Source organism: Rhinoraja longicauda, chromosome 20 (genome assembly GCF_053455715.1).
Source record: "Rhinoraja longicauda isolate Sanriku21f chromosome 20, sRhiLon1.1, whole genome shotgun sequence".
In the NCBI taxonomy this organism is placed as follows: domain Eukaryota; kingdom Metazoa; phylum Chordata; class Chondrichthyes; order Rajiformes; family Arhynchobatidae; genus Rhinoraja; species Rhinoraja longicauda.
Genome location: NC_135972.1, coordinates 27,705,267 through 27,731,973, shown reverse-complemented (window position 1 = coordinate 27,731,973; position 26,707 = coordinate 27,705,267). Strand labels below are relative to the sequence as shown.

The 26,707-nt window shown below is 38.5% G+C and overlaps 1 protein-coding gene across 1 annotated transcript in view; it reads left to right on the top strand.

Moving 5' to 3' along the window:
• Positions 1-18,826, top strand: part of ano6 (anoctamin 6) — a 99,005-nt gene extending 80,179 nt beyond the window's left edge. Inside the window, exons 8-20 of the mRNA XM_078416624.1 lie at positions 250-384; positions 2,593-2,698; positions 3,903-3,963; positions 4,725-4,867; positions 5,574-5,651; positions 7,010-7,238; positions 7,743-7,912; positions 9,373-9,470; positions 10,518-10,645; positions 11,934-12,139; positions 13,500-13,711; positions 14,710-14,815; positions 18,537-18,826. Of these exons, the coding sequence (XP_078272750.1) occupies positions 250-384; positions 2,593-2,698; positions 3,903-3,963; positions 4,725-4,867; positions 5,574-5,651; positions 7,010-7,238; positions 7,743-7,912; positions 9,373-9,470; positions 10,518-10,645; positions 11,934-12,139; positions 13,500-13,711; positions 14,710-14,815; positions 18,537-18,752 (1,888 nt within the window). The 3' untranslated portion in view covers positions 18,753-18,826. The remainder of the gene's footprint in view (positions 1-249; positions 385-2,592; positions 2,699-3,902; positions 3,964-4,724; positions 4,868-5,573; positions 5,652-7,009; positions 7,239-7,742; positions 7,913-9,372; positions 9,471-10,517; positions 10,646-11,933; positions 12,140-13,499; positions 13,712-14,709; positions 14,816-18,536) is intronic.
• The last annotated feature ends 7,881 nt before the right edge of the window (positions 18,827-26,707 follow it).

Below are 26,707 nucleotides of genomic sequence, written 5' to 3'. Positions count from 1 at the left end.
CTGAGACTGAAAGATGTACTGCACATTCGGCTTTGTTTTCTGGACATGAACTTTAATGAACAGGAAACCAAGTGTGCAGATCTCTCACCTCAACTCTCCACCATAGAACACCTCCATACTGATATCAGAAACGTGCAAACCTTCTTGTCTCTATTCTAATTCTGCTGTTTTATTGCACACTTGAAGTTACTTTCATTAACTGGAAGATTTTACCCCCTGCCAACAGTTTTTTTTAAATTCCGATTGCAGGAGATATTATGGAGAGAAGATTGGAATATACTTTGCTTGGCTTGGTTTCTACACGGGCATGTTGGCCGTTGCTGGGTTCACTGGTCTCCTGTGTTTCATCTTCGGAATACTAACAATGGATGACAGTACATGGAGGTAAGGAAAACATTTTGTTTGAACAAATAAGGTAAAAATTAGCAAAATGTTAAATGACTGTTAAAAAAACATAGTATTGTGCTTCACACAGAGAGTGGTGAGTCTGTGGAATTCTCTGCCACAGAAGGTAGTTGAGGCCAGTTCATTGGCTATAGTTAAGAGGGAGTTAGATGTGGCCCTTATGGCTAAAGGGATCAGGGGGTATGGAGAGAAGGCAGGTACAGGTTATTGAGCTGGATGATCAGCCATGATCATATTGAATGGCGGTGCAGGCTCGAAAGGCCGAATGGCCTACTCCTGCACCTATTTTCTATGTTTCTATAACACCAGGCTAAGCATTCATCCAAGAAAACCAAGCCCAATGCCAAAGTATTATCTAAACTGATTCAATGATACTTTGTCACTTGTAACGGGGTGCAGCGAAATACTTTGGTTTGCATACAACCTGGTAAAATCATACAGCAGACCTCACCTAGGCAGTACACAAGAGTCACCAATTGGAGCTTAGAAACATAGAAAAATAGGTGCAGGAGTACACCATTCGGCCCTTCGAGCCAGCACCACCATTCAATATGATCATCACAGTTCATCTATAATCAGTACCCCGTTCCTGCTTTTTCCCCATATCCCTTAATTCCTTTAGCCCTAAGAGCTAAATCTAACTCTCTCTTGAAAACATCCAGTGAATTGGCCTCCACTGTCCTCTGGTTTGCTGCTTCCTCTGGCCAATTTATATGCCTTTTCCTTGGATTTAACACTCTCCTTGATTTCCCTCATTAGCCACGGTTGAGCCACCTTCCCCGTTTTATTTTTTCGCCAGACAGGGATGAACAATTTTTGGAGTTCATCGATGCGATCTTTAAATCTTTGCCATTGCATCTCTACCGTCAACCCTTTAAGTATAATTTGCCAATTCCCGTCTCATACCTTCAAAGTTCTGAATTAACTGTGTCAGTTTCCATCCTAATGCAAGAATTCCACCATATTATGGTCACTGTTGCCCAAGGGGCTTTGCACAACAAGATCGCTAACTAATCCTTCCTCATTACACAATACCCAGTCTAGGATGGCCTGTCCTCTAGTCGGTTCTTCTTCATATTGGTCAAGAGGAAAAGGAAGTTTTAGGGTTTGGAGGAAGAGGTTAGGAATGTACTCAGTGAGCAAGTGGCTTCCCACTGTGCCCTAACAATCCTATCATTCCAGGTCTCCTGAGCGTGGCTTTAGGCAAGTGTTGCAATTTTTCTTAATTTCTTAATTAGGGGCTTCACAGTGGTGTAGTGGGGGGGGGGGGGGGGGCAGCACAGTGACTCAGCCTTACAGCTGCTGCCTTACAGCGCCAGAGACCCAGGTTTGATTCTGACTACGGGTGTTGTACGTTCCACCTGTGTCTGTTTTGGTTTCTCCGGGTGCTCCGGTTTCCTCCCATACTCCAAAGACCTACAGGTTTGTACATTAATTGGCTTAGGTAAAATTGTAAATTTTCCCCAGCGTGTAGGATAGTGCTAGTGTACGGAATGATCGCTAGTCGGCACGGACTCAGTGGACCGAAGGGCCTGTTTCCACGCTGTTTTAAGATAAATTCTAAAGACTCTTCACACCCCTGCAACAGTCTGTTTGACCTCCTTCCATCGGGCAGACGATACAAGGCCTTCTACGCCCGCACCTCCAGACTCAGGAACAGCTTCATCCCCAGGGCCATAGCTGCTATGAACCGGTCCTGCTGAGCCGGATGGTCACATCGCACAGTGATCCGGCACAGATCTACTTGCACTTTATTCTGTTTTAAAACTGTTACAATTTGTTTCATTGGATTGTTTAAATTAACACTGACTAGCTAATTGAATTATTGCATCGTATGGGAGGCGCATTCCCAATCTCGTTGTACCCCTGTACAATGACAATGAAGATATATTGTATTGTATTTGGAGATGGGTTGAAAATCAACCTATGTAGTTTACTTTAGTAACAGATTAAGAACATTTTTAATTCAGAGCATAAAATATGTGCTATTTAATTATGTTGGAGTGTTACAGCATTGTTATTAGCAACGTCAGTATCACTTTTATACAATACTACATTAACTACCGTCTTTTATTATTATTTGTTGTTCAACACAGTTTATACTTAAGAAACCTAAATGTGTGTGTGGAGTTGTTCTACGTTATAATAATGGATTTTTTTGTGTTTTTGCTCTGTTTCTGTCTCAAGTCAGGAAGTCTGTGATCCTGAAATCGGAGGTCTTCTCATCATGTGTCCTCAATGTGACAGAGAATGCCTCTACTGGAGACTCAATATTACATGTCAATCTTCAAGGGTATGTGCATTCATAACATCTCACATCATGTATGTATTATATGATTATATAAATATTCTGCATTATTGCTAAAATAGCCAATGACCTAAATGCAGTAGAAATTTAATTTTATCCCAAATGGCGTTAACTTGCCTGAATTTACCAAGAGATCTATCTATATTAATAACTCAGTCGTGAATAGCAAGTTTTTCCTTAATTTATTTGTGAATTATGGATTTGAAGACATATCAGTTCAGTTTATTGTCACGTGTACAGAGGTACAGTGAAAAGCTCTTTGTTGCACGTCAACCAGTCAGCAGAAAGACAATCCATGATTACAATCAATCCATTTACAGTGTATAGACACATGATAAGGTATACATAATACATATACATGACATCTAATAGTTGATGATAAATAACGTTTTGATTAGTAGCTACCAAAGCTCCAGTGAATAAGGAACTATTAAGTTAATACGAGTTATTGTAGGTTCTTTGAATTTTTAGGTTCAATTGTAAAGACATGTTTTAGGTTCAATTGTAAAGACAGCAAAAACAAGATAACAGAATTTATTTCAATTTAACTAAACTTAAAACTCAGCTCATAATGAAGTCAATATATTTTAGTAGGATCAAACCTTGCAAATGGATTCATGATATAAGGTTGGAGTGGGAGATTATCAAAACATATCAGTAATTCCATTTCAGAAAAGTTCCCCCATCAGATTTGGGAGTGGGAGAGTTCTGGTGCCATTGATATTTTCAATTACTGGTGAAAGTAATGGAAGGACTTTTATAGATTGAGACACTTTTTTATCTTTATATTTTACAGGAAATACCAAATTAAAATATCTTATTTACGTTTCAAACATAGTAGTTAGAAATGGAATAAAACATAATTAGATTTTCCTTCAAAATCTATCTCCCAGATATTCAAGTACATTTTATGTCCTTTTAAGAAATGTGAGTCTATAATTTTTTTGTCAGGTGCTGCCGTTTTTATCATATCCTATGACGTATGTTATTATTATATATAATTCCATAAAAGACAGGGGTAACATCTGTGTTAATGGAATTTCAGAAATGAAATGGAATATGGCGTCAGAAATTATGCATGAAAGAAGTATATTCTATTAGAATGTCACAGTGATTAATGTTTCAAGCTCTGTTTACATTTAGAATATCATTGTGCACAAGTTTATTGCATTTTTTATGTAATCCACAGAAATTATCTATATTTGACAATTATGGAACACTGGCATATGCAGTATTTATGGCAATTTGGGGTAAGTGAATTGCAGTTATTACTTTGCAATAGAAATAATATTAGCTAATTTCATTCTAATCATTACTTTGTGCATCATCAAATGTTTGAAGAGAAAGCAAATGTTGGATTAGAATTTAGGACAATATTCAAAGGTGTTTTTTGGCATCAGTTACTATCCCAAAATACAAAAGAAAATTCTAGTGACTCATTTGCTGTGTCATACTGATGTCCATGGGAGAGGGAAGAGCAGAAATTCTTCCACCTTTCTCTGCCTCTCTTTACACAAACTTCCTACACAAGGCAATTATACAATGTTCCATTCCTCGTCATTTCAAATAACAATGGGGGAAATGTTTTTATTTTTTGAGCAGAGGAGGACAAATGGGTTAATTAAGAGGGGGGGAAAAGAGCATGAAAGAAAGCTTGCGGGGAATATAAAAACTGACTGTAAAAGCTTCTTTAGATATGTAAATAGGTTCGAGAGGGCCGAATGGCCTACTCCTGCACCTATTTTTCTATGTTTATATAGCACTGCATCATGACTTCCTGACTCTTATACAATGCTCCAACCTATGAAAGCAAGCATACCATATGCCTTCTTTTCAACTCGATCTATTTATGTTGCCATTTTAGTGAGTTATGAACTTGGATCCCAAGATCCCTAAACTTTGCTGATGGATTTGAATTTTGTTGCTTGAATTGGTTGCCTCTAAAGGATTATGCTGATGCATTTTCGGCGATGTTTTGGCGGTTATTGTAACGATAGATGATGCTTTGCAGTGACTGTCTTTTTGGAATTCTGGAAACGTCGTCAGGCGGAATTGGAGTACGAATGGGACACTGTGGAATTAGAACAGGAAGAGCCTCGCCGGGCAGAATATGAAGCAAAGTGCACAATGCGAAGGAAGAATCCAATCACACAGGTACATTCATCGGTTTTTAAAGCCCTCGGGCCTTGGATAGCTGTGTCCAAGGTAATTCCCACAGAGACTGTCTGATTTCCTACAATAAGAAATTTGTTTCCTCATGCTCTACCTACTACTGGTAAAAAGAGAGCTATCACCAAAGATTCCAATCAATTTCAAGTGTCCCAGTCTAAGTTATGATACACAAAATGCTGGAGTAACTCAGCAGGTCAGGCAGCATCTCGGGAGAGAAGGAATGGGTGATGTTTCGGGTCGAGACCCTTCTTCAGACTGATGTCTGAAGAAGGGTCTCGACCCGAAACGTCACCCATTCCTTCTCTGCCGAGATGCTGCCTGACCTGCTGAGTTACTCCAGCATTTTGTGAATAAATACCTTCGATTTGTACCAGCATCTGCGGTTATATTATATATATATAAGTTATGATACAATCTGTCAAGTAGAAATATTTAGATTTCAATTTCTTTTTGACTTGTGATAATTTGCATTGCAAGGAGCAAATTTTGAGCTTGCAGTTAAGCAATAAAAGAGACATTTTATTAAATCTTTTTGAGTCAACAGAGAATGGTCATATAAAATAATGCTGAGGTTTCAACCCTTAATTATCGTGTATCTGGCAAATGCCATGCCAGAAACATAAATTTTAAACTTAAAAGAACTAAAAAGAAACTTAAAGAATTAACTTATGCATAATTTCATTTACAGGAAGAGGAGATGGTGCCCTACTCTGCTTGTGGAAAATGTATGAGGATATTTTGTGGTGGAAGTACAGTCCTTTTCTGGGTAAGAAGCTGTGGTTGTTGTCAGCGTCTTTACAATTGGTTCTTTATTCACTTTCATTGATAATGAGGAGCCAAGAGCATTTAAATCACGTGCAGCTCAGCCAAACAATCCCATGATTATTTCGTAAAGAAGATAATTGTTTTTAAAATAACTCTTGGACAAAGCCGGTAACATAGCCACAAGACTCATGATTTCTTTACTCGGAGAAAATAGCCTCACAAAAGACCAAGCGCATTTACTATGCTAATTGTACAAAAATCAGAGAGAGGAAGAGCAAAGATAATGAACTATAGTCAGAGTTTATTACGGAGCAGAAAACCATTCACACTATTCTGACTGGGTGATTTTCTCTAGGAAGAGTCTAATGCTCTTTTCCTGTTCATTCTCGTGTATTTTAATTTTTCCTTTTAGAACCTATCCTGATATTTAAGCAAATGTAGTTCCTGTTACAGCAGGCAACTATGGAAGGGTTCCTTTAAATACTTAAAAAGCAACAAAATTGCAGATGATAGGAATTTAAATAAAACCATAAACTGTTGGGATACTCAGGCCAGTCAGCATTGGTGGGAAGAGAAACAGAATTAATGATGACCTTTTATCAGAACTGGAAAAGTGAGAATTCAGATATGTGTTAGTTTATACAGATGGGGGAGGGCGTGGAGAGAACAGAGGATTGTCTGTGAGAGAGTGGGGACTATCTCGGAAATTAAGCTCTGTGGACCAAGGCTGTGTGTGATCAGGTCTGAAACCAAGCAGTCCTGTTAAAACTGAACTGAAGGTAGACACAAAATGCTGGAGTAACTCAGCGGGTCAGGCAGCATCTCAGGAGAGAAGGAATGGGTGACGTTTCGGGTCGAGACCGTTCTTCAGATTGATCAGTAAACTCAACTGAAGTGGAATTCTCTGCCACAGAAGGCAGTGGAGGCCAATTCACTGGATGTTTTCAAGAGAGAGTTAGATATAGCTCTTAGGGCCAACGGAATCAAGGGATATCAGGAGAAAGCATCAATGTAGTACTGATTTTGGATGATGAGCCATGATCATTTTGATTGGCTCGAAGGGCCGAATGGCCTACCCGTGCACCTATTTCCTATGTTTCTATGAACATTTGTCAGCTACGTAAATGCTACTTGATAGTACTGCAAACACCTTCCACCTATTTGCTGATGATCGCCATCATACTGGGTGACAATTATCCAGATTGGATTTGGCCTGCTTTTTAGGAACAGGACATACAAGGGCAATTTTCCACCTTGTTGGGTAGATATTGGTGTTGTAACCAGACCTATGAGTGTCTCTTTAATTAAGTTTCTTAAGTTTTCAATAGACCTAAATATGTTCTCCTGATGTTCTTCCAGATTTCACTAATTATTGCCTCAGTAGTTGCCATCATTGTCTATCGGCTGGCTGTCTTTTTTGAATTCTCCGTCAACCTCCCTAAGGCAGTGGATGACGACCTGGAGCCTCTCAAAGACTATTTAACTCCTCAGATGGCCACCACTGTCACAGCTTCTCTCATTAACTTTGTGTTCATTATGATTTTGAACATAGTCTATGAAAGAATCGCAATACTGATTACAGATTTTGGTAAGTTAATTTCCAGATACTTGTAACAGTGAATAAAAACAAAAACTTTTTTTAAAATGTAGGCTAAATTGGTCTTTTGTATTGAATGATTTTACTTATTTGCTGCAATTAATCAACAATATACCACCATGAATATTGCACGGGTACATGGCTGGTGGTAACCTGTTATATTGTGCCTTTGTTGAAACACTGTACAGCTGTATTCATGTTAACTTTGCATGATTTATAATATAAAAACCACCAATTCTGCATTATTATTATGATGATAGTTAAAATCATGCTTTATCGACTATCAACTTGCCTTATTATCACTCTTTGGGTCAGTAAACTGATACCTTTAGCAGAATTTTCATACATAAGGTAGCCTGATACAGTCTTGCAGTACTGATGTCAAGGCTGTCTGTACAGTTGGATGGTAAAGTTGGATGGAAAGGTAGTAGGTGGAAGGATGGAGTCAATCCAGAATTGTAGTAATTACTGAATTATTTGTCATTTTTAATTCAGAGCTTCCAAGAACCCAAACGGATTATGAAAACAGTTTGACTTTGAAGATGTTTCTCTTCCAATTTGTCAACTACTATTCCTCCTGCTTCTACATAGCCTTCTTTAAAGGCAAAATTGTAGGTTATCCTGGAGAACCAGTTTATTGGTTGGGACGATTCAGGAATGAAGAGGTAATAAGAACTTTCACACAACAAAATGCTTAATTAACTGTCTTAGCTAGTATGTGAAACATGATGTGTTTGTTGTTATTATTATTATTATTATTATTATTATTATTATTGTTGTTGTTATTATTGTTATTATTATTATTTTGTATTGAGGAAACGAACGTGTATCAGTTATGCAACGGTTCTAATATTCCATAGATTAACAATGAATAGTCCACCATACAAGTTTGCGAGTTTGAACAATAAATAGTTGAAACTTCAGTTTTACATATGTAGAAATAAAAAAGGTATTGGTAAACAAATTACAAAGCTTTGTATAAATACCCTTTTGATTAATAAATCTCCTTAGATTGGAAATTCTTAAGATTTGCCTAGTGTGGGTAATATGCCAATGTGATGATGGCAACTCCTTGGTAGTAAACCAGAAAGTTATTTCACTCTTTCACTGGTTCAAGGAGAGATGCCATCTTGTCTAAGCAATCAAAGATGGGAAATAAATGCTGTCTTGGCCAACAACAAGCATATCCAGGAATATGTATCATAAATGATCATTCACATATTGATATTGATAAATAATTTTAATACAAAGCATTATTTTTGGATATTGATAATAATCGTATTGCCCACTTACTGAATCAGCGCTACCTCAGAATGGTTGATTATTGGTTAATTAATGGAAAAGGTGATTTTCCTTTTCTGCTCCAGATAATTCTGTAAACCTGTTTGCCAATACATTGGTTTAAACTTACTGGATTGCTGCATGTAGCTTTTTAACAACACATCAATCCTTCTCCACTTGGCTTCCAAAATATTGTATTTCTGATCATGAAACATTCGAATAGAAATATAATGTACACCAAAATAGACTTTTGTGACAGGGTTGCTGTGCGAATCACAAGAGTGCGTGAGAAACCTTTTTACAATGTCTCAGCTGCCAATTTTCCCCTCTGGGGAAATACACCAAGACAGATCCAAGCTCTTCAATTAACAGCATAAACAAGATCGAGGATATGCTATATAAGGATTACTGAAATTGAATCAGTGTTCTACAACTCATTACCACAACCCATTTGTAATTAACATTATGTGCTTTCTGATAAGACTAAGTATTTTGATTGTATTTGTTTAATTATCTGCTTAATATCTGGTTAATAAGCGACTTCCTGATATTTCAGGCAACGTCTAAGGATGTCTTTTTTAAGTAGGAACATAGGTGCTATGATTCTATAAATAAAAGCTATGTTTCCTGCCCTCGCAATATATTTCTGATATTCTGCTTCATTCCTTTGTCATTGGCTTTCTTCTGTCGGTAAGATATTTTGGAACATCTATGAAAGGCATAAAGGGTCTATTTATTTTCTCAATCAGCTGCAGAAGTTAAAAGTATTTTCTTTGATGACTTACATAAATGTTTTTAAATATTCCTGCCAGCTGCTCAGCTTACCTCTTGGTTACATTTACAGTGCGATCCTGGTGGCTGCCTTATAGAACTCTCAACCCAACTGCTCATAGTGATGGGAGGAAAAGCCATATGGAACAACATTCAAGAGGTTTTCATTCCGTAAGACCATGAATTATTAGGCTCAAATGGTGATTTTCACGTGAACAAAATATTTAAATGAATCTAAATAAAAATCTGCTTTAACAACCTTTATTTTGATTTCAAATATATTTAATATGCATATTTGAGAAGCTTGATGACAGTTTTGGTGTTGAATGTAGATTGATAAATACATCTCTTGATGCTCCTGAACACATCATCAGTGATGTAACCTGGGGTCATTGGGTGTTTCGGGTCTTTCAACATCAGACACCCTCGCCCAGGCAACCCAGCCGTGGTTGATCAGACCACGAGTTGTGTTCAGGTGGCATTCGCTCCCTCCCCATGGACCTCCTCTCCTGATCCAGAGCCATCTCAAGGCTTTCTCCGCTGCCTCTGTGGTGTTCTTGATGTAGAAATTACCTTGCATATAGTGCACCTCCTTCTGAGAGTTCATTCGTCTCTGATAGACCCTGTACCATTCTCTTTTCTATTCTGCACTCTCCAACATTGCCCTGCACTCTCCCGTTTCCGGTCTCCGATGGCTAGTGTGTTGTATTAGTACACTATAGATCAATCAAAAGGTTTTAAAAATCAATTTCCCTTTTCTGCAAGTGATTGATTGGCAGAGGTATTGTGCATGGTCCAAAGTTCTAATCCCAATGTTTTCAACTGGAAGTTCTAATAGTGTGTCACTTATGACCATTTATTATTTCTAAATTCAGAAATAAGAGTTATTTTTGATGGTTTTCCTTGTGGATTGTCAAGCCTGCAAAATGAATAACAAATGGATTCCACAATAGGAAGCTTCTTAGTTTGATTCCTCGGGTGCATATTTTTGGAGCATTATAGTTGCATATAAGATCCAAACACTTTCGTGCCTTTGCAGCATGTGCCTTCATGTTGGCAGTGGTGTCAGCAACCTGTTGAAATATACCAGTGCAGACCTTTGGCATGCTGAAACCTAAATCCCTATGGCTTGTTGTTTTAAATCTGTACCGATTGAAACTGCCTGTAATCATCTGAAAAGTTTGATTAGTTACCAACTCCCTGCTGTTCTTTTTACAGTTGGATAAAGAATCTTATAAGTCGCTGCAAGACTAAAAGCTCTGAGAATGTGCTCCCCAGATGGGAACAAGATTATCAGCTGCAATCCATATCAAAGTTGGGCTTGTTTTACGAATACCTTGAAATGGGTGTGTTTTTATACGTCATATTAATGAATTACCTTCATGTTTAATTTAGACCAAATGAAATACTTTGTCCATTACATTAAGTCTGTTACTCATTGAGTTATTTTACCTGCAAGTTTCAATAATAATTTTCCCACTTATTGTTATTTGTGATAACTAAATATATTATCTAAAGCTTAAAACTGATTCATGTGCATTAAGCATCATTGATAGGTTCTACTAGTTTGAGCCTGAGATCAAGTATCGTGTGTCAATATAAAGGAGATGGGATTAAATAACCACAGGTAATACTTATTCAAGTCAGCACCTCTCTATATGAGTCAAATGAAAGCAATTAAATGCAAATGTACAAAGAATATTTAATGGAATCTTTTTAAGAGAATTTAATCTGATTGTGTATTATATTCAATGATTCAAATGTTCTTCTGTTTCACAAGTTTCTAGTCTGAGGAGGTTTTATGCTTTTATATTCCCTATGTATGTAGAAGTGCATGTTGAAACCTCCAATCCATGATGTTCCACTCATAAACATTAATGATCGACAACTCAGGCTTGCAATTTGGCATCTAGTAGAAACCTTCAGATAGACGATGTCTTATAATTAATACACTATAGGACTTACTTTAATGATTAGTGTAGTGCCATGTTTCTGCCAGCAGATGACAACATTGATCTAAGTATAATGATTTTTAAAACTGTTCCATCAGATGTGAAAATCATAAATGTAAGTAGCAGGTAAACAGCTACCATTCGCTTGTTGGCCATCAAGAATCCATCTGTGTTCATTCCATTTCCCAACACTTGGCTTGTATCCTTCTATGCTGTAGGATTTTAAGTGCCTAGCTCAATGATTCTTCAGTGTAATTAAGTTACCTGCTCCACCACCACACCCTATCCCAGACAACATCCTGGTAAATCCTCACTGCACCACCTCAGTACAATCACTACCTTTCTATTATGTAGCCACCAGAAGGCCATACGGTATCTTTTTGTGTTTTAAACAGCATCTGCAGTTCTTGGTTTCTCCTATTTATTTATTTTTCCTTCATAATCTCAAATCCAGCCTTGATCTCAAATCCAGCAGGTCGGTAACACCATATGCATGTTTAATTCCCAAACTGTCCAGGTTAATCACAAATGCAAGAAATTCCTTTGCCATGAATCTGTTATTTGGGATGTAGACAATCAGAAGATTTACTATTTCCTCTCACAGTAATTGTACATGAAATTGAGAAAACAATACAAATAATTTTGGAGCATTAAGAATTCACTTTAATTTTTCATTATACAGTGATTCAGTTTGGATTTGCCACAATCTTTGTGGCATCATTTCCCCTGGCACCCTTACTGGCACTGATCAATAACATCATTGAAATTCGAGTGGATGCATGGAAAATCACTACTCAGTTTCGACGCGTTCTTCCAGCCAAAGCACAAGACATTGGAACCTGGCTGCCAATTCTCAATGGAGTGGCTATGTTTGCTGCTGTAACAAATGTGAGTCGAGCCTTTTAGTCAGCAAAAGGCCAAGATGCGGAAATGATGGATATGTCAAAGAATTATTTTGCTTTGGTATTTGCCGGAGCGGAAGAGAGCAGCATAGCTGATATTTTTAGAAAAAATAATATTGAATCTGGGATTGGACTGTGCCAAAATGCAAGTAAAATGATTGGAATGAAGAAATTAGTGGCATTAAATACTTGGGGTAGAAGGAATTGTTACATGAGAGAAAGATTAAACAGACTGGACTAATACTCTTAGGGGTTTAGATGAATGAGCGGGGATCTTAATGAAATATTCAATCCTCTCAGGGCTCAAGAGGGTAGAAGCAGAGATGAATTTTCCTCTGTGGTAGAACTAAGGGTCATTCAGAAGTGAAATAAGTAAACACTGATACTTTTGTATTGGCAAAGAATGGCAGTAGTTCAAACATTTTTACAGCGTCATTTGATTTGAGATCAATTGTTCATTTAGAATATAAGGTTAATTGTTTTCTGTGACAAGACCATAGACGGCAAGATCCCAATGAATGCTAAACCAGGCTCAAGTTGGATGAGAGTATAGGGGGGCTGATTAATAAGTGTACAGATGGTACGAAAAATGCTGGAGTTTTGGATAATGAAGAAAGTTGTTTAAAGATACATCTAGACCAATATCAGCTGGAAAGTTGGATGGAGCAGTGGTAGATGGAATTTAATCCAGATAAGTGCGAGGTATTGCATTTTTGGAGGTCAAATTCTGTGAGGACATATAGAGTAAATGGCAGGGACCTTAGGGACATTCATGTACAGAGAAGTTGGGAGACTAGTCTATAGTTCCTTTAGAGCAGCAACACAGTTGGATGGAATAGTAAAAAGGGCATTTGGTATGCTTGCCTTTAGAGGACAAGGAATTGAGTATAAGAGTTGGGATATCATTTTGTAGTTTACAAAATAGTGGTTAGAATGTCCATTTTTAGGAGAAAAGGAAAAAATGTAGAAAAGTCAAACAGTGGTGTCAGGGGTTATGGGGAGAAGGCAGGAGAATGGAGTTGAGAGGGAAAGATAGATCAGCCATGATTGAATGGCGTAGTAGACTTGATGGGCCGAATGGCCTAATTCTGCTCTTACGAGTTATGAACATGAAGTTACTGTTAAATACACTGAACAAAAGTCATGAGCTTTAAATTTTGTTCACAAATGCATTTAAGACTAGGGACATACTTAAAATGTAACTCAATTTTTTCTATTGTTTTATATTTAATAGGAGAATACCAAGTTTTATAGAAATAAAAATATAGGAGAGACATTTATGTTTTATATTGTTTTGTTTTGCAATTTATAATTTAATATAACACTTAGCTTTTTTGTGTTTATAGGCATTGATCATTGCATTTACTTCTGACATGATACCCAGGCTTGTTTACTACTGGACGCTATCAGTGGAACCCTATGGAGAGTACAGCAGCCCAACGATGCGTGGTTACACCAATAGTACCCTCTCTGTTTTCAGAATTGCTGACTTCAGTAATATCAGCAAGCCCATCAAATTCCCTACTTGGTTTGACCCGGAAACCCATACGACTTGCAGGTTGGTGCTTCCAAGTGCAGGAGTTGAGACGTCATGTTACAGCTGTACAGATGTTGGTAAAGCCATGTTTGGAATACTACATATATATCTGGTCACCCTACTACAGGAAGGATGTCATTAAACTGGAAAGGGTGTAAAAAAAGAATTAAGAGGATATTACCAGGTCTTGAGATTTTGAGCTATAAGGAGAAGCTGGATATAGACAAAGAGTCATACAGCACAGAATCACGCAGACGAAGATACCCCATCTAAGCTAATTCCATTTGCCTTATTTGACCGATAACCTTTCCAATCCATATACCTGTCCAAATGTCTTGTAAATGCTATTAATATACCTGCCTCAACTACTTCCTCGGGCAGCCATTCCATATACCCACCACCCTCTGTGTGGAAAAAGTTGCCCCTCTCACCTTAAACTTATGCCCTCTTCTTGAATCCCCTATTGGATAAAGAGTAGGTGTATTCAGCTTAAAGACCCAAACTTCTATCCAGCTGCTGTCACATCCATTGTGCTCCAACATTGTATTCGATATACATTGTATGTAGTCTGTGAGATTCAAACTTACAGAAAATGTAATTCAACTTGGGGCTGTTGTTGAACGTCTCAAAGTAATTTGGTGGGATAGATATTTGTAGGGTCTCATTAATCAAATGGCTTCTTATTGATCAGTGGCAGAGAACCTACTCCAGCCGTGTGAATTTAGGAAGTAGTCAACTAGTAAGCAGATAAGCGGAAATTTCGGGTCATTATTTTCTTTGTGCTTTTCAGCAGCTATAATGGGAAGGAAATGTATATTTCCTTATGAAACATTCACAATATCAAAGATTGTTAATAATAAAATGATTAAAATCGTAGAAGTGAATGTTTCATCAAACTGCTATGGGAAACAACTCAAAACTCCCACTAATTTGATGTAGAGCATCAATAACTTATTTTGTTTTGGATTTGCAGTAATAATTGTATTTCAACTCACCCACTAATGTTCCTTCTGTGGCAGATATCGTGACCTCAGATATCCTCCTGGGCATCCTCTGGAGTACTACCATAGCCTTTATTTCTGGCATATAATGGCTGCCAAGCTCACATTTATTATTGTTATGGAGGTGAGGAGTATTTTTGGCTTATTTATACAAGTGTAATAAGTGGAGTTTAATTAATTACGTTGGTCCTGTGTCATTAAGTATAACAGCTAATGTTGTCAGTAGGAGCCTTTCACATATCAGAAGGAATACTTGTATTGCCTGAAACAACAAGAATATTTTGGTCACATTTTTAAATTCTGGAACGTATATATTCCTTTATTGATGAATAGATATATTATGTTCGACTTATATTTTTTGACATACAAGTGAAATATCTTTTAACAGCATTGCATTGCATTGCCACTGATTTGAGTCAAATGAGTGCTGATACATGACTACTGGATGTGAAAAATAAATATATTTTGATACATCACAGTAAAACATAGTTTAAATATGGCAAGTTTAATATTGCATAGGAAACATGATTTTATTTGAATAGAGATGAAGTGGACATTGTATGGAAAACTGCATTAGTGTGTTCATCTAGCCTTTCTTAATACCTCATTCTAGGTGAGTGCTTTCTCCTGTCTCCTGAGTGAACATGTACACCATTAGGATCAGGGTCAATTAACCACCCCGATTTTCTTAAAGTAATTATGAATGTCTGAATTAGGAGAAGGAATGGACCGCAGACTCTCAAGCCTGTGCCACTATTTTAAAAGCAAAAAGTAGGTGGCAGAGGTTAAAAAAAACAGTACTCCTCCACCTGTGATCTCACACTAATGTTTGATATTACTGAAGCATAATCTCCCAACCTTTATATTCAAATCCCCAAGCACCAATCTGGATTCTGTTCCAACATTGAATTGCTGTTTGAGTATTATTCGAAGAAATTATTCAACGTTGAAATATATTTGTGACATACAACCATCATGTGATTCCTAAAAGAGATTATGTTTTGTTTTTCTTGACAGAAATGAGTCTATTTGATATTCAAATCTGGGGTTCATTTGCTAAAAGACCGGACCAATATGCAATTTGTAATGTTATCCATTGGAAAGTGCAGCAATGATGCAGATCAAGAGGTCTAGGTCAATTTCCAAACCATATCAAGTTACGACTATTAGGATACCACCTTATGGGAGCTATTCTGGACACCCATAGATTTTGAGTTTGTCATTCAGTTGTTGGTGCTTTCGTAGCAATGCCCGTTTGTTCATTTTATCATCTGGTGTCTCCAGTGTTTATGTTTCTGTTTGCATCAGTGCTAACTTTCTCTCCAAATAAAGCTAACCAGGAGTGAGAAAGGTAAGAAAAAAATAAGGTGAGTGGTAAATGAATCAAGATCTCTAAATGAAAAAAATATGTTGTAGGAGAGAGAATAAATTAGAACATATGACAGGACGGGAATAGAAAATAGATATGATGGTGAAAGGAAAGGAAATGCAAGACTGCAAAAAGGTTCAGAATATTGAGAGAGAAAGCAAGAAACACGAAAAGAGAAAAGAAAGAGGTAAAGAAAGCAAAGAGAAGAAACCTAGAAATGGAATGGACACTCAAAATTGTCCGCTGATTGAATTGAATTGAATAAATTTTATTAGCCAAGTATATTTACATTCAAGGAATTTGCCTTGGTGCTTTGCTCGCAAGGATAACAACACGATATACAGTAGATTATTAAAAATAAAACATTATAATTTAAACATGTGAAGAATAAAAAGAAATATCAGAGCAAAAGAAGGCTGCAGAATTTTGGTTGTTGACTAGAGCTGCTCGTGGAAAAAATCTGTTTTTATGTCTGGCTGTGGTGGCTTTGACAGTCCGGAGTCGCCTCCCAGAGGGAAGTGGTTCAAAGGGTTTGTGGCCAGGGTGAGAGGGGTCAGAGATGATCTTGCCCGCTCGCTTCCTGGTCCTTGCAGTTCATCAATGGGGGGAAGGTTGCAGCCAACAACCTTCTCAGCTAATCGAACAATGCGCTACAGCCTCCAGATGTCATGCTTGGTGGCTGAGCCAAACCAGACCATGATGGATAAGGTGAGGACAGACTCTATGATGGCAGTATAAAACTGGATCACCATTGCCTGTGGCAGATTGTGTTTTCTCAGCTGCTGCAGGAAGTACATCCTCTGTTGGGCCATTTTGACTGTGGAGTCAATGGTGGCCTCCTATTTAAAGTCCCTGGAGATGATGTTTCCAAGAACTTAAATGGCTCCACAGATGTGATTGTGGTGTTGTTGATGGTGAGTGGAGGGAGGGGAGGGGGAGCTCTCCTAAACTCTACAATCGATTCCACTGTCTTAAGAGCATTGAGCTCCAGGTTGTTGCGATGGCACCAGGACGCCAGCTGTGTCACTTCCTGTCTGTAGGCAGATTCCTCCCCATCCTGGATCAGTCCAATGAGGACTGGATTCAGAGAGCATCACCTGTTACAAGCAGCGAGTTTTTCCGTGCTGTCTGCCAGGTCAAGTGAGGAATGATAACTGTGCACACTCGCCAAATATTGACTGATGGGAGAGTTAGTTGGAAAATTACCGCAATTCCTTGTCAGCTTCAAATATATCTCTGCAAATCCTTCTCATGCTGCAGCACTTCAGTTCTCGGAACTTTCTTGGAAACGTCCATTTTTTTCACTCTCTGTATCGCTTACTCTTTTGTTGCCTTCTTTCTGTCCCAAAGATTGCTGAGCATGGATCGCCACCCACACTGGCATGCTGCACCTGATGTATAGCATGCTTGATGAAAAGCTCTTTAACCTGATTGACCAGGCAGGTTCTTGTGCAGCATAATGAAATCACAAGGGCAGGCCAACCATGTCAAAACAACTGCTGTCAAAACCTGTTGACAGACGAGTCACATCCCAGTTGTACCATCAATCAACGTGATCTTTTTGTAAAATTTCTGAATATGTAACATTAAGAAACAATCAAAAGTTTAAAAAAAGTGAAATGAACAGGCAAAAATAAAATAACCTGAAAACAGTTTTAAAGAATTAAAAGCATGACGACAAACACAGGGCAGCATAGTGGAGCAACGGTGGAGTTGCTGCCTTACAACGCCAGGGACCCGGGTTCGATTCAGACTACTGGTGCTGTCCAAATGGAGTTTGCACAATCTTCCTGTGACCGCGTGTGTTTCCTCCGGGTGCTCCAGTTTCCTCCCACATTCCAAAGAATTGTAGGTTAATTGGCCTCTGTAAATTGTTCCGAATGCTTAGGATAGAACTAGTGTACGGGTGATTGTTGGTCCGCATGGAAACAGTGGGCCGAAGGGCCTGTTTCCAAACTATCTCTAAAACTAAAACTAAAATCTAAAGCGAACAAATAATTCATTAATAAAACAGCTTATCTTTTCTTCATCACAGTAATAAAAACTACATTGATATGCTCTAACCAGGTTTAGGATACGCTGGACCGTGGACCCGTTGGGCCCAAACCTCTCCTGCATTGGTGCAGCACCCTCTATCTTCCCCTCCCCCCTCCCTTCCATCCCTCCCCTCCATCCCCTTCCCCCACCCCTCCCTCCTTCCCCTCCCCTCCATCCCCATTCCCCCTCCCCCTCCCTCCTCCCCTGCTGGACCATATTCAAGTTGAAAGTTGACAGGCTATTTGGGTGGTCGAATGTTTGGTGTTAAAACACCAAAATAATTATGGGATTGCAGGGAAAATATAAACAGTGTCGAGTAAATACATCATCATAATGTTTTATGTATAAGTTGTGTTATTTTGCAGGCAGTTTTCACTACTGCATCATTACAAATCAGCGGGCAATTTATGATTATGATTTCACTTTTACTTTTTTTCAGCACATTGTATTTGGAGTGAAATTCCTTGTGTCGTACTGGATTCCTGATGTTCCGAAACACATTAAAGATCAAATTAAACGTGAGAAGTATTTAACACAGAAGATTCTGCATGAATCTCACCTTTCAGAATGGCACAACAAAATGACAGATGCAACCAAAAACCTCATGAAAGGTTCATTAAACCTGAAAGTACTTGACACGGACATGTCCATATAAATAACTGATAACAGATCAGTAATTACTCAAACCATGTATTGCCCAAAACTGTAATCTTTAATGTAGCTTTTTATACCGGGGGGGGGGGGGGGGATTTCCTTAAATGCTAATCTGTTTGATTATCAAGAGAGGATATTTTTAGTTACAATGTATATAAACCTGTGAATGCCTTATGTTTTCGATCTATTTGTTCAACTGAATTTTATCTCGAGTTACATTTAAACTCAAATTGCTCAAGTTATTTCAGTATTGGTGTTTAGGAAGATTATTTGTTTTATTGCACTTCAAGAAAAATTAAAATTTGGAACTCATAATTGGGGGATGCTGTGAACAAATATGGAAAATAGTCACATATTTTTTGATAATTTTCAATCGAAAATTGGGGAAACAATAATGGTATTCCATGTGTCCCAACTGATATGATGTGTCTCAACATTTCTTTGAATTAATTTTCTAAGTGAAGGAACAGTTCAGGGAGAAAACGCATGATATTTAATGAAGTCTGCGCTTACATGGCAATCCTGTAATAGGCTGCAAGTGTTGAGTGCATGGGGAGAAGAATAATTTCAGATAATTGATACACTGACTAAGTTGATGATATGAGTGGTTTCTCCTACATTGACCATTTGCTTATTAAACTTAATCTGAACATAGGTCACAACATGCTGATAGCATTTAAGGTGTTTACCGTTCTATTTGTGCAATTTGCTTTGGGGGTTGTGGGAACCCCTAAGAGGTTTAAACCTCTGAGAGTTGCACCTTCACGCACTCTGGAGGCAACATCTGATTTTCTGGCACCAAGAGGTTGCCCCAGAATCTTCAAAGTTGGATCAGTGCAGTAAACATCAGGTGGGGGCTTTTATTACAACTCTCAGTCAAGTTTCTGTCTGGATAACTGAGCATAAGAAATATGATGCGGAACTCCTTAAATCGTGTCCATCATTCAATAAGAACATGGATGAAATATTGGCTCGGCTTCACTTTTAAATTATACCCTCATTTCCCTTAGTGTCCAAAATCTAATAATCTGAGCCTTGACTATACTCTGTGACCAATGTCCACCAGCTTGTGAAACAGAGAATTCCAATATTTTAGATCCTCTCGCTAAAATGATTTCCTCATCATTTTTCCAAGTTGTTGGCCCTTTATTTTGGAGTCTATGCCACTAATTGTGGTCTGTATGTTTGCAAAATACAGGCTATTGTTTTAATCTATTCAAGTGCGATGTGAGTTAAACTTTTAGTTACCAGCAGTGATAAGACTGGTGAAATATTAAACCAGAACAGTACTCTGGAGATAATACTTTTTATTCCAAAGAATGCTTGTTAATAATTGTTCTTTATGCCATTTTTGTTTTAAAAAAATTAACCTTCTATAATGATGATTTGTGCATCAATCTATCAAGACTCATCAAGGATCAATAGACTTGTTTGTTTTTTTCTGCTGGTCCTGACAGCCTGGTTCAAAAGTAAGGTCGGTATATGCTTGAGGTGTTTTTTTTAATTTTCAATCAATTTTTTCAAATGTTAACTAAATAAAAGCCATAATGTCCTTTATGTGAAAAGCTCAAAGAGAAAACAAAGCAATATGAAACCATTTTTTATCTTTTTATATATCATGTCTTGCTTCTAATGTAAAATTACATTTGTGAAAAGCAGGAGTAAGATTTGTTCATTAAAAGATAGTTTACATTTTTTAAATCAGCAGAAACCCTATAAAATTGGGTGGGTAAGGCACGAACACGGGGAACAAGATATTTCTTTGTTTGCTGGTGGCTAGTTTTGTTTTATTCATTTATGGGGTCTGGGTCTCATCAACAAAGCCAACATTATTGCCCATTCATTGTACCCTAGTGAAGGCAATGTTGAGCCATCCTTTTGAACTGCAGTATTTGCAGCAAAGTACTGCAGCAACCGCAGTACTTGCTGCGTGTTGGACCCATCAATGATGAAGAGACAATCAGGATAGTGAAATGCTTGGGAAGGGAATCTGCATCTAACAATGAGCCTATGTACCACCCACCCTTTGGTCTCCTAGATTATACTGGCCATGGGTTTTGGAATTGCTGTCAAAGATAAAGTGAGATGCTGTTGATTGTCTTTTAGACGTTACATACAGCAGGTGTGATATACCAGTAGTGAACATTTGACATCTGGATTGGGTGCTGATAAAGGAGTTGCTTTGTCTTGCATGGGGTTGTGCTGCTCGAAGGATGTTGCAGCTGTACTGATTTGGACAAAGTAAGGATGTTCCACCACACTCTTGTATCTTGCAAATGGTGGAATGGCTTTGAGAATTAGCAGACGAGTCATTTGCCATACATTACCCAAGCTCTGAACTGTTTATAGAATCATAGTATTTACCTAATCCTGTCAACTTTCTGGTCAGTGCTGATTCCCTGGATGTCACTATGGGAATGTCCTTTAATGTCCAGGAGAATAGGCTGTCAGGGTACTCTTGATAGAGGTTCATTGATTGTACTGTGAATATTATTTTCTATTCATCGGGCCAAGTCTGAGCATTCTCCAGGTTTGTTGTATGCAGGCACAAACTGCATCATTTTCTGAATAACAATAAATGCAATAGAATGCTGTACAATCATCAACAAACATTCCCAGTTCTGAACGTACAGCAGATTGAAGGTATCCTCTCTTAACTGTATGATAGCCAGCTGAAGATGATAAGACTTGGAATGTTATATAGTGGAACATATTTAGCTAAGACATGGGACTTTTTATGTATGACCCAAATCAGTGGCCTGAGGGTTCATTTCAGAGCACATACTTAAAATCTACTGACATAAGGAACAATCAGAACAACGGGAATGGATTTCCTCGGAGACTTTTCAGTTCAACTGAAATTCCACAGATTTCTTTTTAAGTTTCTGCAGATATTCTGCCAAAATTATGCTCAGCACAAAAACATAATATATGATTACTTGATTCCAGAACGAAACAGAGATTTCAGCCAAAATAAAAAACGATTCCAAGGAAATATGTGCACTCCTTTGCCAAATATTTGAATACTATTCAAGCCAATGGAAAATTTAATGTATTAGTTCCACAACGCCCATTTTATAAAAGGCTGCTAGTCTTCCATTGCTTGAGGATAACCATTCTTAAGGGAGTGAGTGTGCAGGAAGGAACTGCAGATGCATTGAAGATAAGCACACAATGTTGGGAGTAACTCAGCAGGTCAGGCAACAACTCTGGAGAAAGGAAATAGATAGTGTTTCAGATTGAGACCCTTAGACCAAGAGGCAGACTAGAGGTATGAAAAGATACAGAACCAAGTAGGGCTGGCACCGATGGCCAAAGAGCCGAAAATGGTCCATTGTTGGCTGTGGAGGAGGTGATAACGAGGGGTGGCTAACAGTAAAACTGTCAGGATGTCCAGGGCTGGGAAGGGACGGAGAGAGAGAGAGAGAGAGAGAGAATGCAAGGGTTACTTGAAATTAGAGAAATCATTATTCATACTGCTGGGTTGTAAGCTGCCCTAGCGAAATATGAGGTGCTGTTCCACCAATTTGCATGTGGCCTCATTCTGACAGTGGAGGAGGCCCAGGACAGAAAGGTCGGTATGGGAATAGGAAGGGGGGTTAAAATGTTTGGCAAAAGAGACATCCGTTCACACTTCCTTAATCAGGGTTAATTACATACAGTTGCACTTATGCTTTAAAAAACTGAGGTCATCCAGTGAAATATTTACCAGAAAGAAAATGATCTGTGAAATGTTTTCAGCTCATCTTTTGCTCTTAATGTCAAAATATATAACCACATCTGTGCACTATATCCCTTTTTTCACATAACTATATATTTTATATTGTAATAACATTTGTAATTTTTTCCAACATAAAGCATTTACCAAATAATGCATTTTCTTTTTAATTATAAAATCATATTCCTCAATAACTAATAGTCAATTAAGGTAAATCAATACAGATATGCTGACTATATCATTAAAAATGTAATGGTGTTGATATACATACCATTATTCACATCGATTGTTAGGCAGCATTATAATTTGCATTTTTATAATTCTGTATGCTAATTAAAACAAATAATTTCCCATCTATTGAGGAGAATCTTTAAGATGCAAAATTTGTTGATGTGTCATCAAATGGATTGGGGAAGCAGAATTTTTTTTAAAACTAAATAGATGGTTTGAGCACAATGAAGCAGTTATATACCATTTGCTTCTGAAACATCTGTTATGCATGTCTTTCATTAGGATAATCTTTCACTAATATTCCACTGAATATTGAAAGATTCATTAATATTCATAGATTTAATCCTGTTTAATTCAACAAAAATATTATTTTATTTTCCTGTCAATAATCATTGATTATCAATTTCTGAGAGGACTTTGTATCAGTTCAAGGATGTAGTATTATACCATTAAATTATTTAAAAGTAAGTTCATTACATAATTCTACTAAAACTTCCAATATTTACTGGAGTTAACCATTCAAATACGAGTGCTGTTGTTCATAAGCTTGACATTTGAAGAACAAGTAGTAATCTCCTTAGTTCTGAGTCCTCGCTTATGAACCTACAGTGTAGGTAAATCAGCATTTTTGTATTTTGTAATCTATTAAATGAAATTATTCTATACACTAGCTGGGATTAAAGATTTTTTTTCAGTTTTTAATTGAAGTGCCAATTTCGCACCATGAAATGATTTAATTGCTGTACCAGATTTTATGATAGAAGTCCAAATGAGACTTTAGTACTGAGTTCGCCATTATGATCATGTACATTAGATAGCAACTTCCAACAACCACATACTTCCAGATAAATGGATAAACCCAGAGCTGCTCAGAAATTCGTTTTTCAATTACATGGATTGGCAAGAAGTATTTAATAGAAGTATAAACTTCAAGGACCAGACATTTGCATGCCAAAATCACTGGAAAGGTTTAGGTGTGTCCATTTCCAGTGAATGTACTTTGGATTATATTACATCTTAACTGCTACCAAACAATCACTTTGGTACTAAAATTAAAATGCAACAAGTGTGGAGTCTCATTTCCTCAGATTTGAATTAATAGATGTCTTTAACCATTTTCTCTTTCTATGTGATATCTTTTGCTTCTTGAGCCATTCTTGTTTCCCATTCATTTCTGTACCTGACAACATGAATATTCAATATTTTTATATTTCCTTGTTCAGCGTACCCAATATTCATTAACAGTTGATTGGTTATGGGGGTGTGCAGCATGCTGTTATGTGTATACGTTTTTAAATCATATTTATCCTTTAAAAACAGAAGAGTAGGATATATAGGAGACCTACATTGCTAACACCCTTACTGTGCTTTGACTGAAATTTGCAATTTTGCACAAAGCTGATACTTAAGAAAAAACCCAGAACATCATTACAGAAGAAGGAAAGATTATCTTTGCTGGGACATAACTTTTGGTTTTAAATTACATTCTTTTTAGTTCATATCAGTCACAACTATATAGTAAAAGAAGGGAAGAAATTGCTGAATATTAGCATTAACTAGCTTTTTCTTTATAAAAAAACAAGCTCTTCCTCAAAGCATGGAATGAAAGAGAAACAATGATATGTTTAGGAGTTCATTCATTATTGCATAATTGTGATCTAATATTGCTATGCTTTAAACTCATGAGTAATGTTATTTTTCAGTCTTTTGAGTTTGCATCCAACTCTACGGAGGATGTAGTTATTGTTTAAGCAAAAATGTAGTTAAACATATAATGTCAAATGGATGAGATTGATTCAGTTGAATGAGTTAAAAACAAGCTGAATAAATATGTTGATAAAACATCTGAATTTTATTAACAATGCTTAACATATCTTATTAAGTAATATCTCTCTTTAATCTTGTCATGAAGCCATATGTAAAATCTTAATTTTCTGCTTGTATTATATGTTGAATTATTGAACACATTTTATTATTTACTAAAGAGCACCAATAATTTGGAATAAAATATTTACATTTTTTAACTTGCCTTTTTCTTGAAAACACCTGCTCTAATACTGGGTGGCTCCAGCAATGGCTGCCTCGCCAACAGTCTGTCTGTCCCTTTCTTTCTTTGTGTTTTAATAGTATGCGTTAAATGTATGTTTTTAGTGTACTTTAGCGTGTTTTATGTGTGGGGGGGTTGGGAGAAACTTTTTCTAATCTCTTACCTCGATGGAGATGTGATTTGTTTTCCATATCGTATCTCCGTCCGCACTGTGGCCTAAATCGAGGAGTTGGCGGCCTTTGCTGGAGACCGACTTTTGAGAGACTTTTGTGCCTACAAGACTTTAACATCACGGAGCCCGTGATCCCTTTGCCAGTGATTGACATCGGAGCTCCAACTGTGGGTGCTTGCGGACTTAACACCACGGAGCTCGCGGTCTCTGGTCAGAGACCGAATTCAGGAACTCCAAGCCGCAGGAGCTTCGACTGCACCGACGTGGGAATTTTGATTGCCCCGTTGGGGGAACCTCGATCGCCCCGACGCTGGGCTTTGACCGCCAGCTGCGGGAGCTTCAATCGCCCCGACAGATGGTTAGACTGCCCCGACCGCAGGAGAATAAAGAGGAAGTAGATTGGACTTTTTTGCCTTCCATCACAGTGAGGAATGTGGGGAGTCCACTGTGGTGGATGTTTATGTTAACTTTTATGTAGTTGTGTATCTTGTTGCTTTTTTTTTGTATGGCTGTGTAGCGACCATAGAGAATGGTCCAGGTCGTCGAACCCTCGGATTGGCCAGCGAGGTCACGTGGGAACGCGACCATGAGGATTGGTCCAGCAAACGACATCGCTGATTGGCCAGCGATGTCAGGTGCGCGTTTGGCGCCCGATTTAGCCAGTTCGGCGAAGTCTTCAAGGAAGACAGTAAGTTTATATTGGTTGTCCTGTAACTTGTTGTTTTGATTCTGTATTCGTGTATTGCGGCTGCAATAAACTTCGTCTACAACTAGCAAGTTTCGGACTCGCCATATTGGCTCGTCCAACGTTTTGACGCACCTTCAGCTAAGCACGGTGTGGTCCATCACATCCGCACTGAAGGCCCTCCCGTTTTCGCTCGGGCCAGGAGACTACCGCCAGACAAACTGGTGGTGGCACGGGCGGAGTTCAGGAAGATGGAGGAAATGGGAATTGTTCGTCAGTCTGACAGCCCGTGGGCCTCGCCGTTACACATGGTCTCCAAGGCATCTGGGGGGTGGAGGCCATGTGGCGATTATCGGCGTCTCAATGCTGTCACCACGGCTGATCGCTACCCCATACCGCACCTACAGGACTTTTCATCTGGACTGGAAGGAGCGGTGGTGTTTTCCAAAATCGATTTGGTGCGAGGATACCATCAGATTCCGGTGCGACCGGAGGACATACAAAAAACTGCAACTATTACTCCGTTCGGGTTGTTTGAATGGTTGCGTATGCCTTTCGGTTTAAAGAACGCGGCACAGGCTTTCCAGCGACTGATGGACCGCGTGGGCAGGGGTTTACCCTTTGTGTTTATTTATTTAGACGACATCCTGGTAGCCAGCCCCTCAGTGCAAGAACACCAAGCCCATTTGCGGACCGTGTTCCAGCGGCTCCAAGACCACGGGCTCATTATTCAACCCTCCAAATGTCAATTCGGCCTGCCTGCTCTCGATTTTCTAGGTCACAGAATTACCCCTGCCGGCGCTGTCCCTTTGCCAGAGAAGGTGGAGGCTATCCGGGCTTTCCCCAGGCCTACCACAGTAAAAGGGCTGCAGGAGATCGTAGGCATGGTTAATTTCTACCATAGATTCGTTCCGGCAGCGGCGCGAGTCCTGCGCCCACTTTTCCAATGCCTTGCAGGTAATCCGGTAGAGTTGTTGTGGTCCCCGACCGCAGAGTCGGCTTTTACGGCAGCTAAGGCAGCCTTGGCAGACGCCACCATGCTGGTCCATCCGAGCCCCTCCGCCCCCACGGCCCTGACGGTTGACGCCTCTGACGTGGCGGTG